The sequence below is a fragment of the Melanostigma gelatinosum genome (assembly GCF_949748355.1).
Source record: "Melanostigma gelatinosum genome assembly, chromosome: 9".
Taxonomy (NCBI): Eukaryota; Metazoa; Chordata; class Actinopteri; order Perciformes; family Zoarcidae; genus Melanostigma; species Melanostigma gelatinosum.
The window spans coordinates 5599520-5622369 of NC_136642.1; the positions used below are offsets into that span (position 1 = coordinate 5599520).

General features: G+C 41.3%; 2 protein-coding genes across 3 annotated transcripts; both read left to right on the top strand.

Annotated features, from left to right (window-relative positions):
- The first annotated feature begins 483 nt into the window (after nucleotides 1–483).
- Nucleotides 484–7147, top strand: rpz (rapunzel). 2 transcript variants are annotated; one of them, XM_079275615.1, is made up of 4 exons: nucleotides 484–511; nucleotides 2077–2155; nucleotides 4665–4747; nucleotides 5229–7147. In XM_079275615.1, exon 4 carries the CDS (start codon nucleotides 5280–5282, stop codon nucleotides 5961–5963), a length of 684 nt encoding a protein of 227 aa, XP_079131741.1. In that variant the 5' UTR covers nucleotides 484–511; nucleotides 2077–2155; nucleotides 4665–4747; nucleotides 5229–5279; the 3' UTR covers nucleotides 5964–7147. The 2 variants fall into 2 exon arrangements, with proteins under 2 accessions (XP_079131741.1, XP_079131740.1); XM_079275614.1 differs by lacking the exon at nucleotides 484–511 and having other exon boundaries at nucleotides 1678–2155.
- Nucleotides 7148–11097: 3950 nt separating this feature from the next.
- rpz6 (rapunzel 6) lies at nucleotides 11098–12445 on the top strand (the record flags this gene model as incomplete). Its single annotated transcript, XM_079276336.1, has 2 exons — nucleotides 11098–11591; nucleotides 11755–12445. The coding sequence occupies 2 exons, from the start codon at nucleotides 11098–11100 to the stop codon at nucleotides 12443–12445; spliced, it is 1185 nt and encodes a 394-aa protein (XP_079132462.1).
- Between the last annotated feature and the right edge of the window lie 10405 nt (nucleotides 12446–22850).

The following is a 22850-nucleotide window of genomic DNA, read 5'->3' on the forward strand; positions in this document are numbered from 1 at the left end:
ACTTGTAAGACATTTTAAATATTTTTTGAAACATGTTAAATAACAAAAATAATGTAAAACATTCTGGTATTGTCTTTTGTGTTGTAATCAAACAATCATCTCTAATCTTTCTCGCTTCTATTTGTCTTTTCTTATTCTGGAATTTCTGCACAGTAAAAAAACAACAACCAATATTTGTTTTATTTTTTATTTTAAAATATTTACACATTGAATGAAATCAGACAATATAATGTATGCTTACAGTATATTGTGAAATAAAGTGTTTCTGTATCGCTTGATAGTCACTTCTGAGCTGTTTATACTCACTGCCTCTAGACATCATTAACGCGGCTTTCAAACAGTCAGCAGAGCGCTCCTCCTGCCCCCCCCCCCCCCAGCTAAAAACAAGACAATCTTGCAACAGAAGTGGTTTGTCATCCTTCAACCTAAATATTACGCATGTTGACCGCCGACCGACGCACAGCTGATCTTGCACAAGAGCGGTTATTACAGTATTATATAGGACCTGTCTGTGAGTATTCATCGCACAGTGACTTCAGTCTGAAATGTGATCTATCTGACAGCTGCTGCGGCAAATGCACAATGAGGACACGCGTGCGTCCGGCTCAAGCTCCGGCTGTGGCGCTGAATAAAGAGGCTACACATTACATGCGCCTGCTTTTACCGACAATACGGTCGATGTGGACAGTCGTTTCTGAGCAGACAACGGAGGCTTTATTGTTTCTAACGGACACTCGTGTTTTTATTTCTATTTTTTCTTCCACTACAAACCGCGGGGAGGACAGTGACTCTCTTGTGCTGCTGTCGCCTGAGGCTTGGTGTCCCAGAGAGGGGATGCGGGGTCTTTAACTTGCTGGAGGTTCAGGTTGACACGCAAGGAGGCAAACGCCCATCGTATTTGTGACTATCTGCTGTTGTAATACACGACGTAAACATCACAGACATTAGTCAGGCGTTGAAGGGAACAGGGTTGTTCTTTAACGCTCTGCTGGCAGCTGCCATCAGAATTTGCATGGAGGTTTGTTTTGGGGAAAACAGCTTCAACTGCCGGCGCAGTCGCTCTACATTTAAGAATCCAGTAGATTTGCCTGCATGGATTTTCGTATATAAAGCATATATATTTAGTGCTACAGGCCTAAATTATTGGTCATTCAGGTCTGGATACAGGACCAGACAAATGGCTACTTTGGCGCACTGAACTGCGTTTACAGCTCAGGTTTTTGCCTGCTTGGTTGGTAGGAATAGACGATTTCAATTTGTGAGCGTCGCTACAGTGCTGTCAGTATCAACAAAACTATATCTAAGTAATTCATATATATTTAAATACGTGAAGTTATTTACGTCAAGGTCCAAATCACTATCTGTGCCATTTGGTGTATGTTTCAGAATCCGATTTGCTTATGAATATACTTAAAATTCGACAATTATTGAGTGTAGCCTTTAATTTTTGAGCGCAATTGGTAAAATTTAAACAGAATTATTATTATCATTACTTTTTAAGTCGGATAAACTTCTTTTTTTCCCCTCCAGGAGCCTTTAGATAGCTCTATGTTCCTTTGGGTGCACCTGTGCACTTTTGGAGAGGTCCATTTGGTTCCATAGCTCTCTCTTTTCCTGGTTGGATTCTCCGTTCATGAAAGTATTTTCCTTCCCGTTATTTTGGTCCAATCCACATGATAAGGGCCTCTTTTACTCATAAATACCACCAAGGGGCTATTTGTAGCCTCTCAAAGATGCTCCAAGGCTTGACAAACGCACAATGGGTAGCAGAATGCGCCGGAATACGCAGCTGCGCATTGACTGACAATTGCTCTTTACTATCAACTGTATGAGTACTAGATGGGCCAGAATAAGTTGAAACAATAGGGGTGGGACATGGTGTATTTGAGGAGTGGGTTTTACCGTTTAATGTTATTGACACGTCATTTTAAAATGGTAATTTGGGGCTTATTTGTATCTGGAGCTACAAATGCAATTTCTGGGTTTTGGGAGCTATATGGGCTCTTTAGAATTAATTTAGTCCAATTTGTTCACCCCTACATATTCATCATACATGGAAGTGTCCTTTTTTTGCAGGGATTGCTGGGAAGAAGAAGGAGGCTACCGAGGTTGAGACTTTGGAGAGGGAGGTATAGCAATCGCCACTCTCAAAAAGGTAAGAAATCCTCTCTTTTGCTGTGGCCAATGGTGCCTGAGACGCAGATGGAGACTATATACTCCACATTTAGACAGAGAAAGTGAAGTTATCAGGTATATTTTGAGTGTATTTGCAGTGTGATAGAGCAGGGAGGGCCAGGGCATTATGGTGCATTAACAAGGAAATATGGAGGCACGGCTAGGGGGAGCCATAGCTGGGCCGGGAGGCCCTGAGCTGTTGGCAGAGGGGCTGTTTTGCTTGTTTTAGTACTCGTAATCAGAAGAACTCCGGAAGATACTTCATTGTTGTATATTAGCTTTCGTTAATGAACGTATTGTTTGAACTGCAGTAGCCTCAAGGCTGTACACTTCCTTAGGAAAGTGTCCCAACTGCCCCCACAGGCTGTGATCTGTAGAGAGAGAGCAAACTGTCATTAAACACAAGGAAGTGGCAGGAAATCAGTCAAAGAAGTCATGAAAATGTGAACTATGTCCTGTACGGATACTTTAAATAGAATATAACGTGTAAATGTGGGTTAGCCTAGCATTGTTGCGATCATAGAAAACATTAAAGATGGCCGCTCCTCTACACAGGTGAGAGCAGCGTCACACTTCCTGATTAGACACGCAGAGCTGCTTTATTTACAACCAACACAAGAGTCAAACGTTTCTTCCCAGCAGAGACTCAAACTTCAGATTTTCTTGTAGCTTGTGTCTGTATAGAAGCACAATATTGCAGAAGCTGAGTCACCCAGCCGCAACTTTAGGCCGAGACTTTCTCACTGCGATGTGGAGGTTCTCTGCTTTCTTCAAAAGGCCATGCTGCTGGAGAGCAGTGATTGGTTAACCCACAAACAGCTGTATTTGGTGTTATTTACCATCTCTTCATTAATATTTGTATCATCATGTAAAACCAATATGATTACACATCAACCCTTAATTGTCTTCAGATCGATTACACGTATTAAGACATTTGTAGGTAAAGATTCTATTTAATGATTTAATTTAATTTGCACAAAGGGTTAATTGTCTGTTGCAGATTCAAATGCAGCTGCAGTAAGATGTATGATTCACCAAAGTCACCCACTTTGTTATTAAATATAGCTCAGATCATCTAGTATTCATAATATATCTTCAATTGTCTGGTGGTATTGTGCCAGAGAGGTAACTTGTGTAAAATAAACTGTAATAATTAACCCTTTCATTACCGTCCTCTGCAGTTTGACGTACTGTGTTGCGTCACACGGAGCATTTCTGTTGTAGAACATCCTCTGTGAAAACAGGGACACAATTATTAAAATATAACAGACACATGCATTTCTTTTGAGGATTATTTTGCAGCTGCAAAGTACCAACTGTGACGCAAATAACTCTTCTTATCAGCAGTCATTATTCGTCACAATAGGAAAATTAAACAAAAGGCATTCATGGCTTTCAGCATGAATGCAAAGGTGATGTCATGCAAAAAGAAATACAGCATTTACTAGTATTTAAATAAAGTTCAACATTTGCTCTTTTTTTCTGTTGAACTTGTGCATTTAAGCACATCATCTACAGGCAGTCTACAATCTGAAGCTAAAGGGTTAAATCCTGCTCCAGAGCGTCACTGCTTTTAGTCCACAGTGATGGTGCTGAAATCAGATGGTGGATATTATGGCTTTCTTTACAGGTTAAGTTACTGCCCTCCTCTGGTGGACACGGGTATTTAAAAAAAAGGGACGAAAACAAAAGAGAAACACACACCGGTCTGTTCCTCACAGTGTGTCTCACGGCCTGTTTGAACGTGCACAGCCTTGTGGTCATCAGCTGTGTGGGTCCCCAGTGTCAGCACAACACATTTGTGCTTATCTTTGTGGCTATGTTGTAATCTCACACTGGTATGCGTCTGTAGTACCATAGCAGGCATGCCGAGCCATAACCGACGTACTGAGGTGTAGAAGAAGATAACAAGAGACTGTTGGGAACATGAGTCCTTGAAAAAGATGTCAAGCTGTCCTATATTATGCGTGTATTTAAGGGAAGACTCTCCTGTTTAATCCTGTTTTAACAAACAAGTATCAGGTGTGAACAGAGCTTTTACTGCGCCCTCTTGTAGTCTTGCAGCGCACACACATTTTACTTTAAACATCTTAATTCTGCCTCTAAAGTATTGTGTCGTGTGTTGAAAAGCAGCCTCTGTTATGTAATATACGAGTCAGCCGTGGCGTATTTGTCTTTCCACTGTCCCGCCCATTAGCTGCTGCTAGTGTCGTAGCATGCCTTCCCTATTTAGCTGTGAGGAGCTATCAGCTCTGTCCATAGAAACACACACAGAGCAGCCTGGTGCTGAAAGGCTCGAGTGCTGAATGAAGCACCGTCAGACAGAAGCAGTTAACTCCTTCACTGCTAAAAACTGCAACCAGCAAGGGACAAGAGTCTGTCCACTTCCTGGCTCAACGAGAGAATGAATCTAAATCTGTACTACACTATGCATCCTGTGTTGGATATTTTTAAATTGTGTTTGAATCCCAGTTTATCTTGCGTTTCAGGAATCATCCCGATCAGGACCAGAGTCCCTTTCTCACTGAAACAACTCCAGGACGAGGTTCCTGAAGAACAGAAGAGATTCGATGTAAGAAGCCACAAGTCTTCAACAGTTTGACAGCAGATTTATTTCACCATCATCTGTTGTCTGTCATGTTCAGATTTTCTGTGAAGCCGCCATGAAAATGTGTCTGTCAGACACATGTTTTGCATGCAGTCTTCAAGCGGATTTATAGCTGCGAGACCAGAACAATGGACGTTTTTATCCCTTTTTCATGGCTGTTTTCTGCACATTGATTTATAAGTGAATCTCAGATCTGTTAATTATATCTCCATTTCCCCTGTAATTAAAGCGCAGCCGCAGAACACATTGTAAAACGTCCCCAGGTTTGAGTAGTGCTCCGTTAGATGAGTCAGCTGAACTCAATGTGTACAACTGGTGCAATGCCTTTTTAATACTACACTTGAAACGGTCCCATGAACAAACAGAGTGCCTCATTGTGATAAATGTGGCTGCAGCATCTTAAAGACCATCAACTACAATAAACTATGATCCTTGTCTTTCACAGACGTCAACATCTGCACTCAGTGACCTCAACATCTGCACCAGCCTGAACAATATGATGGAAGAGGAGATCCTTGAGGACCACGCCAAGCTGAAGCAGGGCCTGGTGAAAGTCCTCCAGTGTGTGGCCACCATCTCCTCGGCAGCAGCCGTGGTTAACCCCATTTTTGGCGTGGCCGGCTCCCTGATCCGGGTGGTGCTGCACCACGTCGACGACGAGGACATCCGCACCCTGAAGCGCGAGTTCGGCTCGGTCCACCGGGCGCTGGACGAGCTCTCCCAGATGAATCGCAACACGCTGGTGCAGATCAAGAAGGAAACGCTGGACGGCCAGTACTGCCGCGTGGAGGAGAACCTGAAGAACCAGTTCAGAAAGTTCATGGAGATGGTGGAGGCGCGGCCGGAGCACCGCGAACGCAAGAAGGACGACTTCGAGGAGAGCTATTCCAATGACTTGGGAGACCAGAACCTGCACACGCTCTACGACGGTGTGGTGGGCAAGCCCAAGCTCTTCAGCAGACCAATCCTGGAGGTGTACGTGAAGCACTCGCAAGGCGACCGCAGCACCATGGAGCGCCTCTGCACACGCCTCACCTACCTATTCTGCATCGGCCTCATCGCCCTCATGGGATACGCCGTCGTCATCGGAGACGACGAGGAGGGTCTGAGCGAGGAGTGGTCCGAGAAGATGGAGCACGTGCAAGAGAAGATGCAGGAGGCTCTTTCCAGGTGCAAATGAAGAAAAAGAAGAAGAGCGTTCTTTCTCCTCTGCTGCTTTTCCTTCATAGTCAGGACTCGCATGTCCACATTACATGTATGACGCTGCTGTCGTACTATGTAAAATCATATAATTGTCACACCGCCATGTGCGAATTACTATAATGTTTCACGTATGTTGTATGTTTGTTGCGCATGGCGTTCATGAAACACTATGCATACTTGTTGCTGTCGAGCACGAAATATGTCATTTTACACTAATTTCTGACGCTGCTGTACAGAGTTCTTTATCCTTCTTTACTTTTAGTGAACATTTGTGGTTAATTACAAACACTGACAGCACACATACAATCTGACTTGTTTTAACACTACATCCCCACAGAAGGATACACAAAGGAACATTTGAGAACTAATTCAACAAATTGAGATTTAGACTATTTTCACGACCCACAGTTGTTTGATGTTTGTACACAACAGAGGTATTTGACTTTCTAAATGTATTGGAGGAAGTTATAATGTCACTGGTTGAATCCTTCCACTCTTCACTTTATTTTCTATTACATGTGCAGGAGGTGCACCAACTATGTTTATTATAATATATATATAAAGATAGATATATACATAGACTATCAATGGGTTTCTTTGGGGGTAAGGCAATTAAGAGCCTTGAACACATTTAAAGTTGTGGCTCTTCTCATACGCTCACTCGTCTGACCAACAGTGCCTAAATGTGCCAATAGTTTTGTGTTATTATTTTAAGGGTTTTTGTCTTAAATCATTGAACTGTGATTGTTTCATGCATTGTGTTTTGAATGGTCTTTACACTACAGATTTATTTGTAAATGTGTCTTCTTCGCTTGTTTTAGTAAACCGGTGGCATCGACAGTAGCAGCTGGTTTAGATCGCTGCATCAGCACCGTCCAGAGTCAGCAGAGTTGTAAATTAGAACAGTCAACCAAACATGTGACCACTAAACAATATCTGATCGTCATTGATGGCTTTCAAATCGATCAGTTTCTATATATTCTTTTCATGTTTCACATATATGTCTAGCCTGTTTTACTCTCATCCTTTCAACACAACTCTGTTCTACGCTGCTTTGTGGTTCTGTGTCGATATGGAGGAATATTATATGAACTTCTTAAAGGCTTTATGTGAAATGCCATAGATGTGAATATGTTGCCTCTTTTGTTAAATAAACGTTGAGTGAATAAAACAGATTTGGAGTCGTGACTTATTTAAGAGTTTGACCGGCCTGCACAGAGACCTGACCTAAACCCACCCACACATCTGGAACACCAACTGAGCCAGTCTTCAGTGTCTCACCTCTAGTGGCCAAAGAGGAGCAAACCCCTGCAACCAAGCGCCAACATCAAGAGGGTAGCACTCCTAAAAATAATGGAGGCTTTTGTAGCAGCAGACGATTTTGGAACGAAATGATCAACTATTGCATATGGGTATATTGTTTGGGTGTCTATATACAGTACTTTTGGCCACACAGTGTATTTACATTTCTAGTGAATAATCTTGAAAACACCATGAAAGCACAAAACAAATGCCAAAAATACATTGCAAGTATGAGTAGAAAAAGAATAATACATATAGAACATGTATAAATACATTTTTACTGTGTATAAAATAAGCTAATCGGGTGAAGAATGAAAGATGTAATATTTGCTTTCTAACTGACACGTACACACACTCAGAGTGTGTGTACGTGTCACACTACTGTCAAACAGATGCTGATGTTGAACCGCACTCATGCACTGAGGAAAAACAAGATGTAAGTAGAGAAAATATGTTTAGTTTTATGTCAGGTTTTGTTTTTTTATGTAATATTTTGGTTTTAAACTATTTTCATTCACGATCAATGATTGTTGTTGAATTATTTGGATATTTTGTTAAAATCTAATTCCATTTTAGCTGAACATATTCAAAAATACGTATTGTTTTGTATGACTGCATCATTCGGATGTCCCAGAGACCGTCAACCCATGTCCTAGACCTGCTCTTAAAATATGTTTTACATTTTTTTTTTTTTTTTTCTCTGTGTATGTAATTTATTGACCCTATGGTCACATTGTGTTTTTTATGCTTTTAAATTTCTGCTCTGTTGAAGCACTTTGTGATTTGTTGTCTGTGAAAAGCGATAGGTACATTTTATTATTATTATTATCATTCCAACTAATTTCAATAGTTTAAGAGACTTGAATCGTCTCATTTGCCCATAATTGTGCCAATTTGGCATCTTTGTAAAATGAGAGCTTTTCTTTTTTTTTTATCAAATGTGAATTTTACAAAATGTCCATCGATGGTGCATAGGAGGCCAGTGAGCTAAGAGGGAATGTAAAAGGTGCAATTCACTTATTTGTACGCAAGAGGGCGTGAGTACTTCACTTGCTTCATCGTTACACCTGTTTTCACTGAACTCCCTGAGGGCCAACGGGAATGAAGCATCACATCTGCGCCTCCAAACTGAGGAGCTAAAATAGCCTTTTCTTCCTTCTAAGATCTGCTACATGACCTGTGCGAACGCAATCCAAATAATTTATAGTTTCAAAAGAGGGGGACATGATTTACCTCAGGTGAAGTAAAATGGACACATGGCCTGGGTTAATACCTCTGGTATGGCCCTCACGCATCGTTTTCCAGCTGAACAGGTTTGACTCACAGCTCAGAGTTAAGGGAACCGAAACAGGAAAATGTGCATTGCAGGCGTTTGAAATGCAGATTACTGAGAACCAAAGAATTGAGGTTCTCACCTATACTCCGCAGACGGAACGATGAGTGTCTTTGAGCCACAGACGCACGTCGTCCATCATGTGATGGAGCTCATGTTTCTCTCCATGACAGGAGCTCGTTTCGGAGAATCCATTTCCACCTGAAAAAAAATGAATGTGTACGTCTTCAGAAATTCTGATAAAAGTATTCATCACGAAACGAAGATAATGTCTTCATATATGCACGTGAAGCTCTTCGTGGTTTGGAGGAGAAACGATTTGCGTAATGATGTTTATTTTTGTGAGGGAGGTCCAGTTGGACGCACAGGGCGCGTCGTGTGCGCGCAGATGAAGGAGATGTGAGGTTTAATGTCACTGTAAAGTCCTCTGAGTGATGACAAAATAAATTCAGTGTTCATTTTGAATGTAGAAGCGTGTTTTAACCAGATCTATTTGTGACAATTCTGAGTGGAGAGAGGTGGCGCATAGTTATAAATAAACGCTGTGTGGTTGACTAATTCGCTCCCTGAACATTTATATCTTTATCTTTTAACACATTCTGAATCTTATTACAAATCCAAACGGCGTGTATTTACTTCACACCACACCTTCGTGTGCACATCCATTTATAATCTAAGATCAGGTTGTGGGTCAAATTAAAATAATTATATCAATTAATCGTACTTTAACACCAACAAGACAAAACAAATTCGTTTCCCAATCGTCTTACCTCAAGTTTGGATCCTTTCACATTCAACAACAGCTGAACTGCATTATGGTGATGAAGAGACATTTGCACCAAGAGCGCAAGAGACCAGATAAAAAAATCCATCGAAGATATGTTGAAAATGATAAACAGCAAAACAGAAAATCAAATTCAGCTCCGTTTATTTGAGAAGCGACTGAATCGTCCTTTCATGGTGCCACGAAGACCGAGAAGAAAATGAACCGACCACATATGTCACCTCTTGCAGTTTGTCTGTCTGTGTCTCTCTCCCCCTCTCCCTCGTTATCTCTCTCTCTTGCTCTCCCTCTCTCCTTTGCAGATATTGAGTGCGCATTTCTTCTTCCTCTCTGGATCCTACTTTTGGACCCCTCCTCAGTTCCACACTGGAGAACCGTGGGAAAATCCTCAAACTTGCAGGGGAACAAAATAACTTGTTTGCAGCTGTCGGAGCTCATCAAGCGAGAAGGACCGGCAGATTTATTTCATTCAGGTAAAGAAAAAAACAGCATTGTTATTATAGGAATGTGATGAATGTCCTTATCTCCCATCAGAGGGGGTAAACACGCTGCAAGGTGTGTCCGATGCTCAGGGGAATTGTGCGTAAAAAGCCTCTCGTTGCGCATTTCTTTTCGGTGCGCATGACAGTTAAACATGGTGCAGCTTGTTCCCATGACAAACCTTTTGTTATTTAAAGGATATTTCTGGCATATACACGATGTATTTATTTGATGATTTGATTTTCAGTTGTTTGCTTATTTGCCAGATCTAAATATAGAAGTAGCATTTTCAGATTAACCAAATTAATGTCGATGTTAATTGTGTCGAGTTGGGTGACTCATCATCTGGGGTCCATCCACTGACAAACATCTGAACAGAGAAGAAGTCATTTATCTTGTTGTATGCGAGGATGGTATTGTTAAACCTGGGTTGGCCTTGGTCTGCTCTGTTCTGCTCTGAAATGAGTCATACGCAGACCCAAGGGCATGTCTCATCCAAGTAATCTCAGGCCCCCATTTTGTTTATATGACATCATTACCTTCTTCACCATGTCAAAGCAGGGTCAAGGTAAATATGTCTTTTTTTATATCCTGCATTGAAGTCTGATGTCAATATCAACCTCCATAGTTGTCTCCTGAAATGACAAAAACTGAGATTTTGTCATTTGTCTTCTAGGACTGACTCATTATTTTCATGGATTATTTGTTTGTTTCTTCAATCAAAATGTAAAACAAGATTGAACATGATCATTGTATACAGTTTGTCAGTTTCAAATGTCTTTTGTCTGACCAACACTCATCAATTGAAATATATGTCGTTTATCACAAAAGACAGAAAAGCAGCAAATCCGCCCATCGGAGAAGCAGCAAGCAGAGTATTTTATAAACTTCAAGGAGAACGCGTCTTTGTGTGAACACTAGTGTGTGCTTTTTGAGAAACCTCATTCATGGGAAAAAAAGAGACAATCAGACATTTACTCACTTATAGACCGACACGAGCTGTGAGACGGTCACTGCTTAATATTAGTGGGTCACAATCCGAAAACCACTGTATTAGATAACAGCAGTCCTTCGTCATTATTGATGAAAAAGGTCTACTTTTCATCAATTTAACAGTAATGACTTTGACCCATTTTGTCACATGCTTCATATCATTTCCCCCGATGTTTATTTGTACCTGACACCAGTTTCTGTCCCTCTGTGACTCAGAACATGACCACTTCATTGGAGAGGGTCGTGGCCCAGAAGAAGGAGGCCATCGAGGCAGTGATGGATATGTTTCAGAAGGGGGCCGAGGTGTTGGCCAGCGCCGTGGGCGAGCTCTTCCCCCTCTGTGAGGCCGCCGCGCCGGTTCTTCGCTTGGCCTTAGACAACGTCCACAGCAAAGAGGTCTTCTACGTCAAAGAGCAGTTCCTGACGGTGAGGAACAAGCTCGACGTGCTCTCCACCCAACTGGAGGACATCGACTGCGAGATCAAGAAGGGGAGACTGGATTCCCAGTACTTCTCGGTGGAGGAGAACATCAGGAACCAGTTTCGGAAGTATATGGACATCTTGGAGGCAAAACAGCAGTTCAAAGAGGTGAAGACCAGACTTTTTGTGGAGCACTTTGCCAAAACTGGAGGGGAGAAGAACCTGTCTGTGCTGCACGATGCTCTGATGGGGACAAACAGCTTTGGGGAGTCGGTTTTAGAGTTGGTTGAAAGGTAAATTGTTATATTTCATCATATTTATGTTTCTGGATTCATTGCAGCGGTCGTGACGGTTCTACTCCTTTGCATGCTTCTGACACAAGCATCACTGCAGGTTTCTCTGGATTGGAGCAAAATAAACTTGAATATAAATGTAAATGGTTCCTGTGTTTTGCAGGTACGTAGCGAGGAACCGTCGTCTCCTGGAAGATTTCTGTGTCCGGATGAAGGAGCTCCTCTGTTTGGGTCTGATTGCTCTTTTGGGCCACTGTGCCTTAACCCAAAGCCAAGAGGAAGAAGACGACAAAATCCAAGAGTGGAGCAGCAAAATTGAAGAAGTAGAGTCCAAGATGAAGACAACCATCGAGTCCTGTATCGCCGCCTTCCCAGAGCAAGCAAAACTAGACGCTCAGCGCCTCCTGCAAGAAAAGGAGGACGAGAACCTGCAAGATACGACTCAGCAGCTGCTTGAATTCCTGATGAAGAAGTACGATTGGGTCAGCTGGTCAGTGCGGCTGATCAACCATTCAGGGAGCACCTACCGGAACTGGCGAGCAGGTGAGCACTTTCACCACGTGGCGGGACAGAACTGGTTCGAGGTGCTTCAGGTGAACAACATCAACCTGGTGGTGTCGTACAGCACCAAACCCCAGCCGGTGCCTCGCGACTGCATCCGGCAGGTGATGGAGCGCCAGGGGAAGAAGGGAAACGCCCCGGCGGTGGTGGAGGTGTTGGAGAAGCAGCTGTGCGGGTTTGTCGTTCACGCCGTCAGTCGCCACAAGGAGTCTGCAGCTGCGTGGAGCTTTCCTGACGACTGCCACTACTGGGAGAGACACAAGAACGTGGCAGTGTGTGTGCACTCAGAGTAACGCTGACGCCTGCTTAAAGTTTGAGGATTGTACAGCAGAGGGGTGTATTTAAATTGAGACACTGTCGATTTTTGTTGTTCGTCCAAGAGTGAGCTGATAATATCGGCATGTAAGTTCACCTTTAATTAGAATAATGAATCTCAGAAACTAAGGATGCACCGATCCGTCTGATGGGTGTCAGCGCCGATACTGACTTTGTGAAGAGAACCGGGTATCGACCACATGTCACCAATCCAAATTAAAACCATTTTCACATTTCAATGTGCAAAATATTTTCTTATCCATCAATATTTGACAGCTATTATTCACTTCAGTCACTCAAATGACATTCTCACAGCAGGGCGCCCCCCTCTTTATGAGCTACTCCTTCATGAGATTATGAAATGAAATTTATTTATAGAGCGCTTTTCACAGACATGACATCACAAAGTGCTTAACAGCAGAAATTGAAAAGCATAAAAAACCACAATGTGACCCTAGGGTCAATAAATTACATACACAGAATAAAATAAAATAAAAAATAAAATAATAAAAATGTAAAACATATTTTAAGAGCAGGTCTAGGACATGGGTTTTTACTCAAACGCCAGCCTAAACAGGTGGGTTTTGAGCTGGTTCTTAAAAGTATTCACAGTATCTGCGAGGCGCAGAGTTGCAGGCAGAGCATTCCAGAGCCTCGGGGCCACTGCCTCAAAGGCTCGGTCATTATTATGTAACTTCCTACATTGTAAGTCATACATTTTACAGTCAAAAAGTAATGTACAGTACAGTACAGTGGTGGAAGAAGTATCCTGATCCTTTACTTTCGTGAAACTACCAGTGCAACGGTTTATTTGAATGAATCTGAGAAGCCTCTTTGGTTTAACCGGTTGAACAACTGACACACGTCTAAAACAAGACAAAGGGACCAAACTAGACACCGCTTTCCTGCAACGGGTCACAAGCCAAAAAGGTGGATAACCACGGGTTTAATCTTAAACAATTCATTGTATTTTACAGGCATATATGTTTCTTAATTTAAAATCTTGATCTGAACTACTGTCAGATCAATGTAGTGGATTGAAAAGTTCAATATTATCCTCTGAAATGTTGTGGAGAAGAAATATAAAATAGCTTGAAATGGAAATGCTCAAGTAAAGTAAGCAGTACATTACAGTGCTTGATGAAATGTACTTCATTACTTCCATCACTGTGTGTAGTTATGTGCATGTTACAACACAACAATGACTCCCATCAGATCCATGTGAGGTCTAAAGACTTTAAATTGTCTCAGGAGAGAAAAATCTCAAACCCTATCACAAGCAAAGTATTTCAGATTGTTTGTTAAAATAACTAAATCACAAATGCACTTTTATTAGCTTTCCGGGTTGTCAAGTGTCTCGAAAGTGAAGATATTTCAATTTTGATGCAAATTGATTTCATGTTGTAGCTTTTTAAATATCAACTAACTGTGGCGCTTTATCATTTGTATGTAATTTATGAGAAATTCACCCTTTTACACGAACACTGTACTGTCTATAATAATGTGACGTGTCTGTGCTTTTACCGCGGCTGCATACAGTAATCATCCAGTCTCCCATGAGAAATGGCTTCTGCACCTACAGCTCTAAAGAGATGGTTTTGCTGAGGCTGCACCTACTGAGCTGTGCTCTCACTTTGTCTTTGCTCAGCAGGCTGGCCTACATAACTCTGACAGAGGGGCAGAGGTTACTTTTTCAGACGTGAAAAGACAAGAGGCTTGGAGTTTGGCACTGGAGAGGCAACGATGTGCCTTGTGTTTTAAACACATTTAAACCAAAACAACCAAACCGCACTGCTCAGTGCTGTGCCTATGTTTATAGAATGGATGAGAAGGGATTCCGTCTGCAAATTCTTCATCTGAGCATCTTATTTTTTTGCTGTTTTGTTTTGCACTCCCCAGCCTAATGTGAAGATTTGTTTTAACGATTGTATATGATTTTTCTTTACCTTTTATGATATTCTGCTCATACTAAACACTTGATTTTTTTTGCGTATTTAAAAACAAACCACTGTGATTTCTTTTGCCAGAAGTGTAAAATAACTTCGCTCCCTGTGCATCCATAGATTTTAGAAACCTATAACAACACATACTGTTATGAACTGTGTAGGTTGAAATCCACTCTGTTATACCGATCAATGACATAAATGGCCTTTCAATCATATCAAAATGTCATGTATTATTACTTAAACCAGATCAACTTCCATGTTCAAACCAAATACTCTAAATATAGTCAGTGCATGATCAATGTTCAGCAGACTTGTTATGCTTTGTGACAATTATTGACCAAATACAAATAGTTAATGGATGTGTAAACAAGTATAATCTAATATATGCCCCGCTTTTCTTGTACAAATGTGATTTACGCATCGCTGTTAGCGTCTGTGCCCATTAAAACAAGGCAGTGCACCCTCAGCAACAGGCACGCCGACTAATTCAATTGATATTTTACACATAAGTCAGCATTTCCTGACCGCAGCTCTGGTTTGATAGTCTATGAATAACCTTTGGCTGAGCTAATATCCTGCAGACGAGCTGCAAAGTGCTCGGCTCAGCAGGATGGTATCGGTCATAATGCCTGGTGTAGGTGCAGAGCGGGTAGAGACGGCCATCATTTCATATCTCAGTGGATCTGGAGGGTCTTTAGCTGCTCTTAAATCCAGCCTGTCAGAATCCACCAAGTGCTGTCTGTTCTACAGCGCAGTGCAGGAGGAAGTGCACTGTGTTCAACCATCGGAGGTTTCTGTGTCAGCAGTGGAAGACAGCTCCTGGTGGGAGCATGAGGTCGTTATGAGGATACAATTTAGGCATATAACCAATTTTAGGCCAAAATGATGAATCTGATTTTGAATGAAAGACTGGCTCTAGTTCAAAATAATGCCTACGAGCACATCTAAAGCTCACTGTATTTACATGATGCATCTAGTAACTAGATGCATAAACAAACTAGATTCTAGTTTGTTTATTTTGTACAAAAACAACGAAGTGAAAAACGACTAAATCTAAAAAAAAATGAGATGTGTGTTAAATAATGAGGAATGTTGGTTGAAACTTTGTATCACCTTTCGACGGATTTACAGTCTTATGCTAAGCTAAGCTAACCCTGATGTTGACATGAGCGTGTTATCAACCTTCTCATCAGCTCTCTAACTCTCAATATGGAAGCAAAGAAGCGTACTAACATGTCAAACTATTCCTTCAATTAGTGAGCTTCAGCAGTGTTGCTGTGTGTTTTTTAGCTCCGCGTGGAGCCAGGCTAGCTGTTGTCCACTGCTTGCTGTCTTCATGCTAAGCTAAACTAATCATTTCCTGACTCCAGCTCCGCACACATAGTGGTGTGGAACATCCTAAAAAAGTTAAATTCTAAAACTCAGCTTTTGACTCTCGTTGTTATTTCATTCTACATTAAATATGCTGGAGTACAAAACCAAAACAAAGGAAAATGCATCACTGTCTAAATACTGTCTGGACTGCAACACACAACACTGCACCTGCTACCTCGTTGGCACAAAGCCTTTTCACAATTAGAAATCCCAGACAGGTGACTAACACACTTTGATTTATCAGTTCCTAAATCCTACGCTGAAAAAACAGATAGCAGCAGACAGTGTCTTCAAACACACCACTGAACCAGTCCGAGAGAACAGAGCACTGAAATGTTGCAACACGACAAACAAAACTGGAAACGTGCTGATGTCAAAACAAAAGGCCTGTTCACCTGATATGATATCCTCCATGCACGGTTTATTTAAATGAAAGTCATCCTAATCTCTTAATTAGTATCTTTTGATCCAATGTGGTGGATGCATTTGGATGCTAATTTCTACATTGTTACCAGGAGCTTTAAGTATTTCTGAGGTTTTTCTCCTGTGTGGACGTAAAGAGCAGCGGCGGCCTGTTCTGTAAGCCACAGGATTCATTAGTGGTTGTGTGGGCTTTGCCTACACTATCGATCCTAGAGGCTCTTCCCCTGCATAACAGGCTTTGGCTGTGGGAGCGCGTCAATCCTGACTGTCAATATGGGAAGACTAAAGCATCCGTTTACTGACAGGATCCACTGCATCCATCCTGTGGCGCAGGAGCCAGAGTTAGCTTGTTTTGTGGTGAAAGGAAGGTTACGGTGAGGTTTTCTGGATGACGGAGTGAGATCTGATGAGGCAGCGGTACCAGAGGTGGTTTGCACACAGAGGGCGCTATCAACATTCAGATCTCAAGGCGATCAAGTTTTTAACAAAACCAATTTAAGAAATGATCTGTCAGCCTGTTGCGATGGGCCTTACTGATTGACATTTGTAGAATTACCCTACATTTTTAATCATTTTAAAGCAAGAAGATGAATTCGAAACATGCAAGTCTGCATTGCTTTTCTTCATTCATTTAGAGTTAAGATTGACTTTTACTTTGGAGCTTCCATGCAATTAAAGTGCAAAAGGTCACTGTGTCATACTGTTGATCACTGACTTTTTAACATTTACCAGAAAATGGTTTGGAAGCAGGTAAAAATGTTTGTGTTTGCACAAAAAGCAAAAGCCTCCATGATGTAATTCTGTAAATAATAAACTTACATCCCATCAATAAAAAAAAAAAAAAACTACTTTCAGTTCACAAAACCTTTTTCCAGCGTCTCTAAACGCTGTCCTTTCCGTCAAGCTGAATCTCCTCATCGCCAAGGAGGAGATAGAAAGCCAATATCAATATTTCATAAACAAATGAAACACTGGATGGAAGCTAGCATCAGAGTGGCCCTGGAGGAGAGAGTCGATCAATGGTAGGATAGCTCTGTCCGCTGCTGTCTGCCAATCCACAGGCCCACACAGGAGAATGCTATTACCCATCAGTCCGAGTGGACCATCGACCGGCCTGCTGCTCTTTGAGTGGACTAATCCGATAAAAAGCATTAAAACATTTGTTCAGTGACACACTGGCTGCAGGTCTGAGCCCAGAACCTGGCTGACTCTTTTAGACGTAGAGGACATGTGATTTTGTTGACTTTAGTTTTAGAGTTATTTTATGCTACAAATGTCCTGGAGACCACATCTGGCACCAACATGGAAGTCATGAAGTCCAACACATGACTGAGTGTTTGAGGGTTGTCGATACAACAACAAACAAGCTGCATCTGATAAAGTGTGAGTTGGCGTGGGTGATTTCATAAATGCTTTATCATTGAATGGATGTATGGGAGATAAGTTTAAAAAGTCAGGATATAAGTCTGTGTTTGGTCAGCTCAATTAACCTAAACATGGAGTTATTTTTGGTATTAAGACCGTTACAGTATAACTTATGAAACAACTGATAATATAAGTGACAACAAACTTAAATCCACATCACAAATCCTCGTGAATGCAGGGCAGACAAGTCAACAGTAAGCAGGAATAGCGTCTTCTCACTGTACACTCCTCCCAAGGTGTCACAAACACATATGTGACATCTTAAGTTACACTCTCCAAGCTGACGAGAGGCATTTAATATCTCCATGACAAACGTATATGTGGTATTAATGACTTAATCTAGGGACCAGCAGTGGTGGAGGAAGTATTCACATTTTACTTCAGTAAAAGTACAACTGTATTAACAGCAAAACATACTTAAAGTATTAAAGTAGCAATACTTGTTGGGCAGACTGGTCTCTTTCAGAGAGTTGTATTTATCATATATCATATTATTGGAATAATATCACTGATGCTTTAAAATACAAGCAGCAATTTGATGTGACAGCTGGTGGAGGTGGAACAAATTCTTCACTATACTGTTGGACAGTTTAACCTACAGCACACGATCTAAATTGATGTTTTGATTGTAAAATCTGACTTTGTAAAGTAGCTCCAGCTTTTAGATAAATGTATTGGAGTAAAAAGTACAATATTTCAATCCAAAATTTCGTGGAAAGCAGTTGCATACAATTGAAATGTACAACAGTACTTTGATGTGGAGATACTTCTGCCACGTTTAGCTTCTGCGCATTTTAATTGGAGATAATAAAGCTAAATAATACAATCAAATTCGTCTACATTATCTCAAGACATTCTTTTGAGATGTGGGCTTTTATTTTGCATGAATTACTTATCAACCAAAAACAGGACAGAAAGTTGTGCCCGCTGAAAAGTGAATTGACTGTTTGACCTTTTTGGAATGCAACCAGGTGTTCAGAGGAACAAACCTCAGGTCTCCAATGTGCCTCGAGGTCAGAGGAGTAACGAGAGAGTTGATGCAACTTCACCAGTCAACTCGTTGCTCAAGCAACCAAAGACATTTGAACAGGTCCTTCTTCAGAGTGTTGTACAAGATGGCTGATTCTTTGCCAATTATCCAATGAGAACTTAACACACAAGATCAGCCTTTAAAGGATGCAGCGCCCCCAAATACTGAAGTTTCTAAATAAAAGCACACAACAAAACAACTATTACTAATAAGAATTGAGTACTCCTTCCACCTCTGTCACCTTCAACCTGACATAGCATTGCTATTGTGTTTGTAAAGTTCTGTCACCATATTGTTGGTATGCAGCAAAAATGTAATTAACAGAGGAGGTAACATAAATGTAAATATATTTTTTATCATATATTTAAAGATAGGAATTGATGCCATACAATGTTGCAGCTATCAGTAATAACAGCAGTGGTACCTGCTGTATGTATGGAGGACCTTCATGTGGATTGTGAGTGGAATATCTGGGGAATCCATCTGTCGGTAAAGTTTTTCAAGTGGAAATCCACTGGCTGGTAAACACGTGTCTTGGCCATCTGCAGCGCCTCAGAATTTCCCTCATGTTTTCCAACTCTTCTCTTTCTCCTCTGATGCCATCGCTGTCTGCACTCCCTCTTCAAGGCCCCATGTTGTCTCACTCAAACCCCCAGCGCTGTTGTAGTCTAACCTCCCCAAATTCCTCTCTCCCTCATTTGCTGCAGGTCGCCGGCCCCGTCAGCACTGGAGAATCTCAGAATATGAATCTGTTCACCCTGACCTCCACCTACCTCACTCGCTCTGTTTCTGCTGATAACCCATGTGCAGCTCTTTACCTGTCTGTCTGTCTGTCTGTCTGTCTGTCTGTCTGTCTGTCTGTCTGTCTGTCTGTCTGTCTGTCATTCTTAGTTTGGCAAATAATGTAACAGCCTCAAAAAAGCTGTTCTGAAAAAGAAAAAAACAGCACTTCACATCTGTTAGTTATCTGGGAATAACAAACAAATGTTGCCAAATTTACTGATTTTGAGAATGTTTTAAATTATTTTGCAGGAATGTTTTTTATATTTTAAAAGAAACTTTACTGGGTGAGAAAACCGCCACTTCCTCTGGTTTCATCCGAAACAGAAACCAGGTGAGTCTGGTTGTGCAACACTTAATGGGGGAGGTGAAGTTGTGGATCAAGACCACTCGTTGGAGTGGGAGGTGAATGAGTAAAAGCGTGAGAGAGAGGAAATGAAAGAGAGGAGAACCAGGAAATGCCACGTCACAGAGGCATTGCTTTCAGTGGGTTAATCCTTCACCATCTGAATCAAATCCTCATGAGAACATAAACAAGGACAACAGAGGATCCCATGCAGGAGCGGACTTAATGATTTAAGGGCCCGAGGCAAATACTTACATTGCCCCCCCAATGAATTATGATCAATACGGCTCACTTGTTTTGACAAATACATTTTGAGAGAAATTTAAATGCTGCCCAGATTGTTCAGCAATAGTTTTCTAGTGGAGGAAGGGCTGTTTTTACAGCACACACAATGAGTAAGGGTGTAGTCTGGGTGGATGGGTGCACAAAGTGCAGGACTTTGATACCGAACCAGGTTTAAACTCAAACTGACCCTAACCTAAAACGTAACCGTAGGCGTAATATCAGAAATCATGTCTCTTTTTGAAATGGGCTTCTTGTCCTCCATTTAACCAGCTGTTTACTGTAAGTTAGCACTAGGTAGCTAACACTAGTTAGCTTTTTCATCAACACAACTGCAAAGTAGAGCCCTCCGAGTTTCTGTTTGTCCAGCCTCCTGAAGCACAATCCATCTCTTAAAGATACAGACAGTCATCACAAATGTAACTCGATTATTCATGTCCCTCCAGCTGACGTCTCAGAGGAAACAGTTTTAATGTGAAATCTGTCATGGCTGCCATCAGCTGCTGTCTTTGCTCTGCCCAACGCAACGATTGGACAGTTGCTACTGTTTTATCATTTGGCATCGAGGATGCGTCTCTCTTACACCTCCAGATGAAAACTAATGACAGCCCTTTGCCTTTATTATCAGCAGGCCTATTTTGCCCTCTGCTGGACAACACAGAAACGCAATGCACCGCCTCACTTTGCTCACTGTGTTGAGATTTGATTTCATGTCACGATAAAGAAAAAAACCCGCTGCATTCAATAATTAAATACAAAAGGCAAAATTAATTCTGACAATTCCGCGTTTGATTTGTTTCCATTTTGGCATTTAAAATCTTCCATATCGATATTGTCTTATCAGTATTTACTGCATTATATACCTTTGGCCCTCACTAACAGTTCAAACAGACCTAATGTTTGTTTAGTAGAACTTGATTTTATAGCAGCCATCGTAATAGTTATATCAGCAGATGGACTCTTTGTTCAAAACACATTGCAACACAGCTGAAAGGAAGATGAAACTTAGAGAAGTGTTTATTCATTTCATATCTTATATATCTGAGGTGGATGTCATAGGAAAAGGAGATTAGTTAAAGCAATGCGCTCCTGCATCAGATTGTTTTAATTTGAATTTTTGTGTAGGAGTCCACTCTGTAACTAACACAGTGTGGTTTTCCAAAGAAGCGACGGTGTAATTTTAGGAGGAGGCCTGGTGGATGACGACGTGTGACCTCAACATTCAGGCAGGTTCTGGGAGTTTCCCCCCAATATAAATAGTCCCCCAGGCTTATTTGTCTGTCTGCAAAAGCATGAGTGAAATACAGATGTAATTGCTGTATTGATCTGCTCTGTGAAACTTATCCCCAGCATCAGTTTCTATTGTTTTGTCCCAGCAGTATTTACATGCAACACTACACATGTCTTGTCTCTGTGAATAACTGATATGACAGACTGCTCTACAGGAAGGACAGACAGGGGAGCATGTTAGAGCCACAACGTTTATTGTGGAAATAAACTGACCTTAAATAATATATCATCAAGTTAGTTAATATGATTAGAATTTGTACATAAAGCTTGAAGGTGCTTTGACTCACTAGTGTAAGGGCAACGATAGACTCGGGGGTGAATTTGCCTGCAATCAATAAAGTTGCCTTCTCTCAGCCCCTGAACCTTTATCTGTTTCCTCAGATCCAACCCGAGTTTGTATCGATGTGCGTGAGTGACAGATGGGCTTGTATCCTGGCGGTCTGTTGGCTTGTCGCTGCTGGAGTCACCGTAGCGCATACAGATGGTTGGTGCGTGACTCAGGCTGGTCAAAGTTCAGTTGTGTTATGGATCATGAGCAAACTGTTCACAGCAACTCAATAAAAGGAGCGTGAGGAAGAGATGTGACAAAGTGATACTGTACATGTAACAATGGTAACAGTTAAAGTGATAAATGTTCAGGTCAGCTGTAGCTTGTAAACAAGTTTTTGTCTAAAATTATTTTTAGGTTGATTATCTTCTACTAATGTTCATTTATTTTCCTCTAAAAATGTCTCTTTCATTATTTTACAACTGGAAAAGGACTTTAAACTCACTGGTCAAGTTACAGCACAAGATAGTAAATAGTGATAGCGATAACAGTCAGTGAAGAGGAACTGATAGCAGTTCTGTCACTTTTATTTGTCATGAAACCGGCCTTGAAATGCACTATGGAATCACTTTTCCTCTGTCCCTACCCTCCCTTGACTCCTTTAGATGTGATGTTGTAGTCTGTCACCGAACGCCATGTTCTCTGTGACCTGGAAACATCTGGAGAGAGGAGGGGGAGGGCCGGCATTACTCAGAGTGAAAACACCGCCGTTAAACCGAAAACTACAGACCTTCTTAAATATATGCTGACGTTCAGGGTTGTGTTATGCCATCACAAAAAAAACCCTGATGGCAAAATTTTGATGCAAAGAAGAACTGACATTGCGGAAATTTCAGTCTCAGTATGAAGAGTTTGTGCGATGCCATTTCTTTTGCCCACACTTGCAGCTCTGTGGCAATGTTTGTCAGTCCACTATGATCCAGATTTAAATATCTCAACAGCTCATGGATGTATTAGAAATGTTTAAAAGATAGTCATAGTCCCCATAAGGTAAAACTTAAGGCGATCCTCGAACTTTTTACAACATTTTAGTCAAATCTCTCTATTGAATGGATGCCATGAAATGTATTGATGGGTCTTTGCATTAAAACCTGATGTTAAAATATGTTCTTGTTATCCGGATTGAAGCACCTTTGCTTGGCATTTAAATAATTCGACC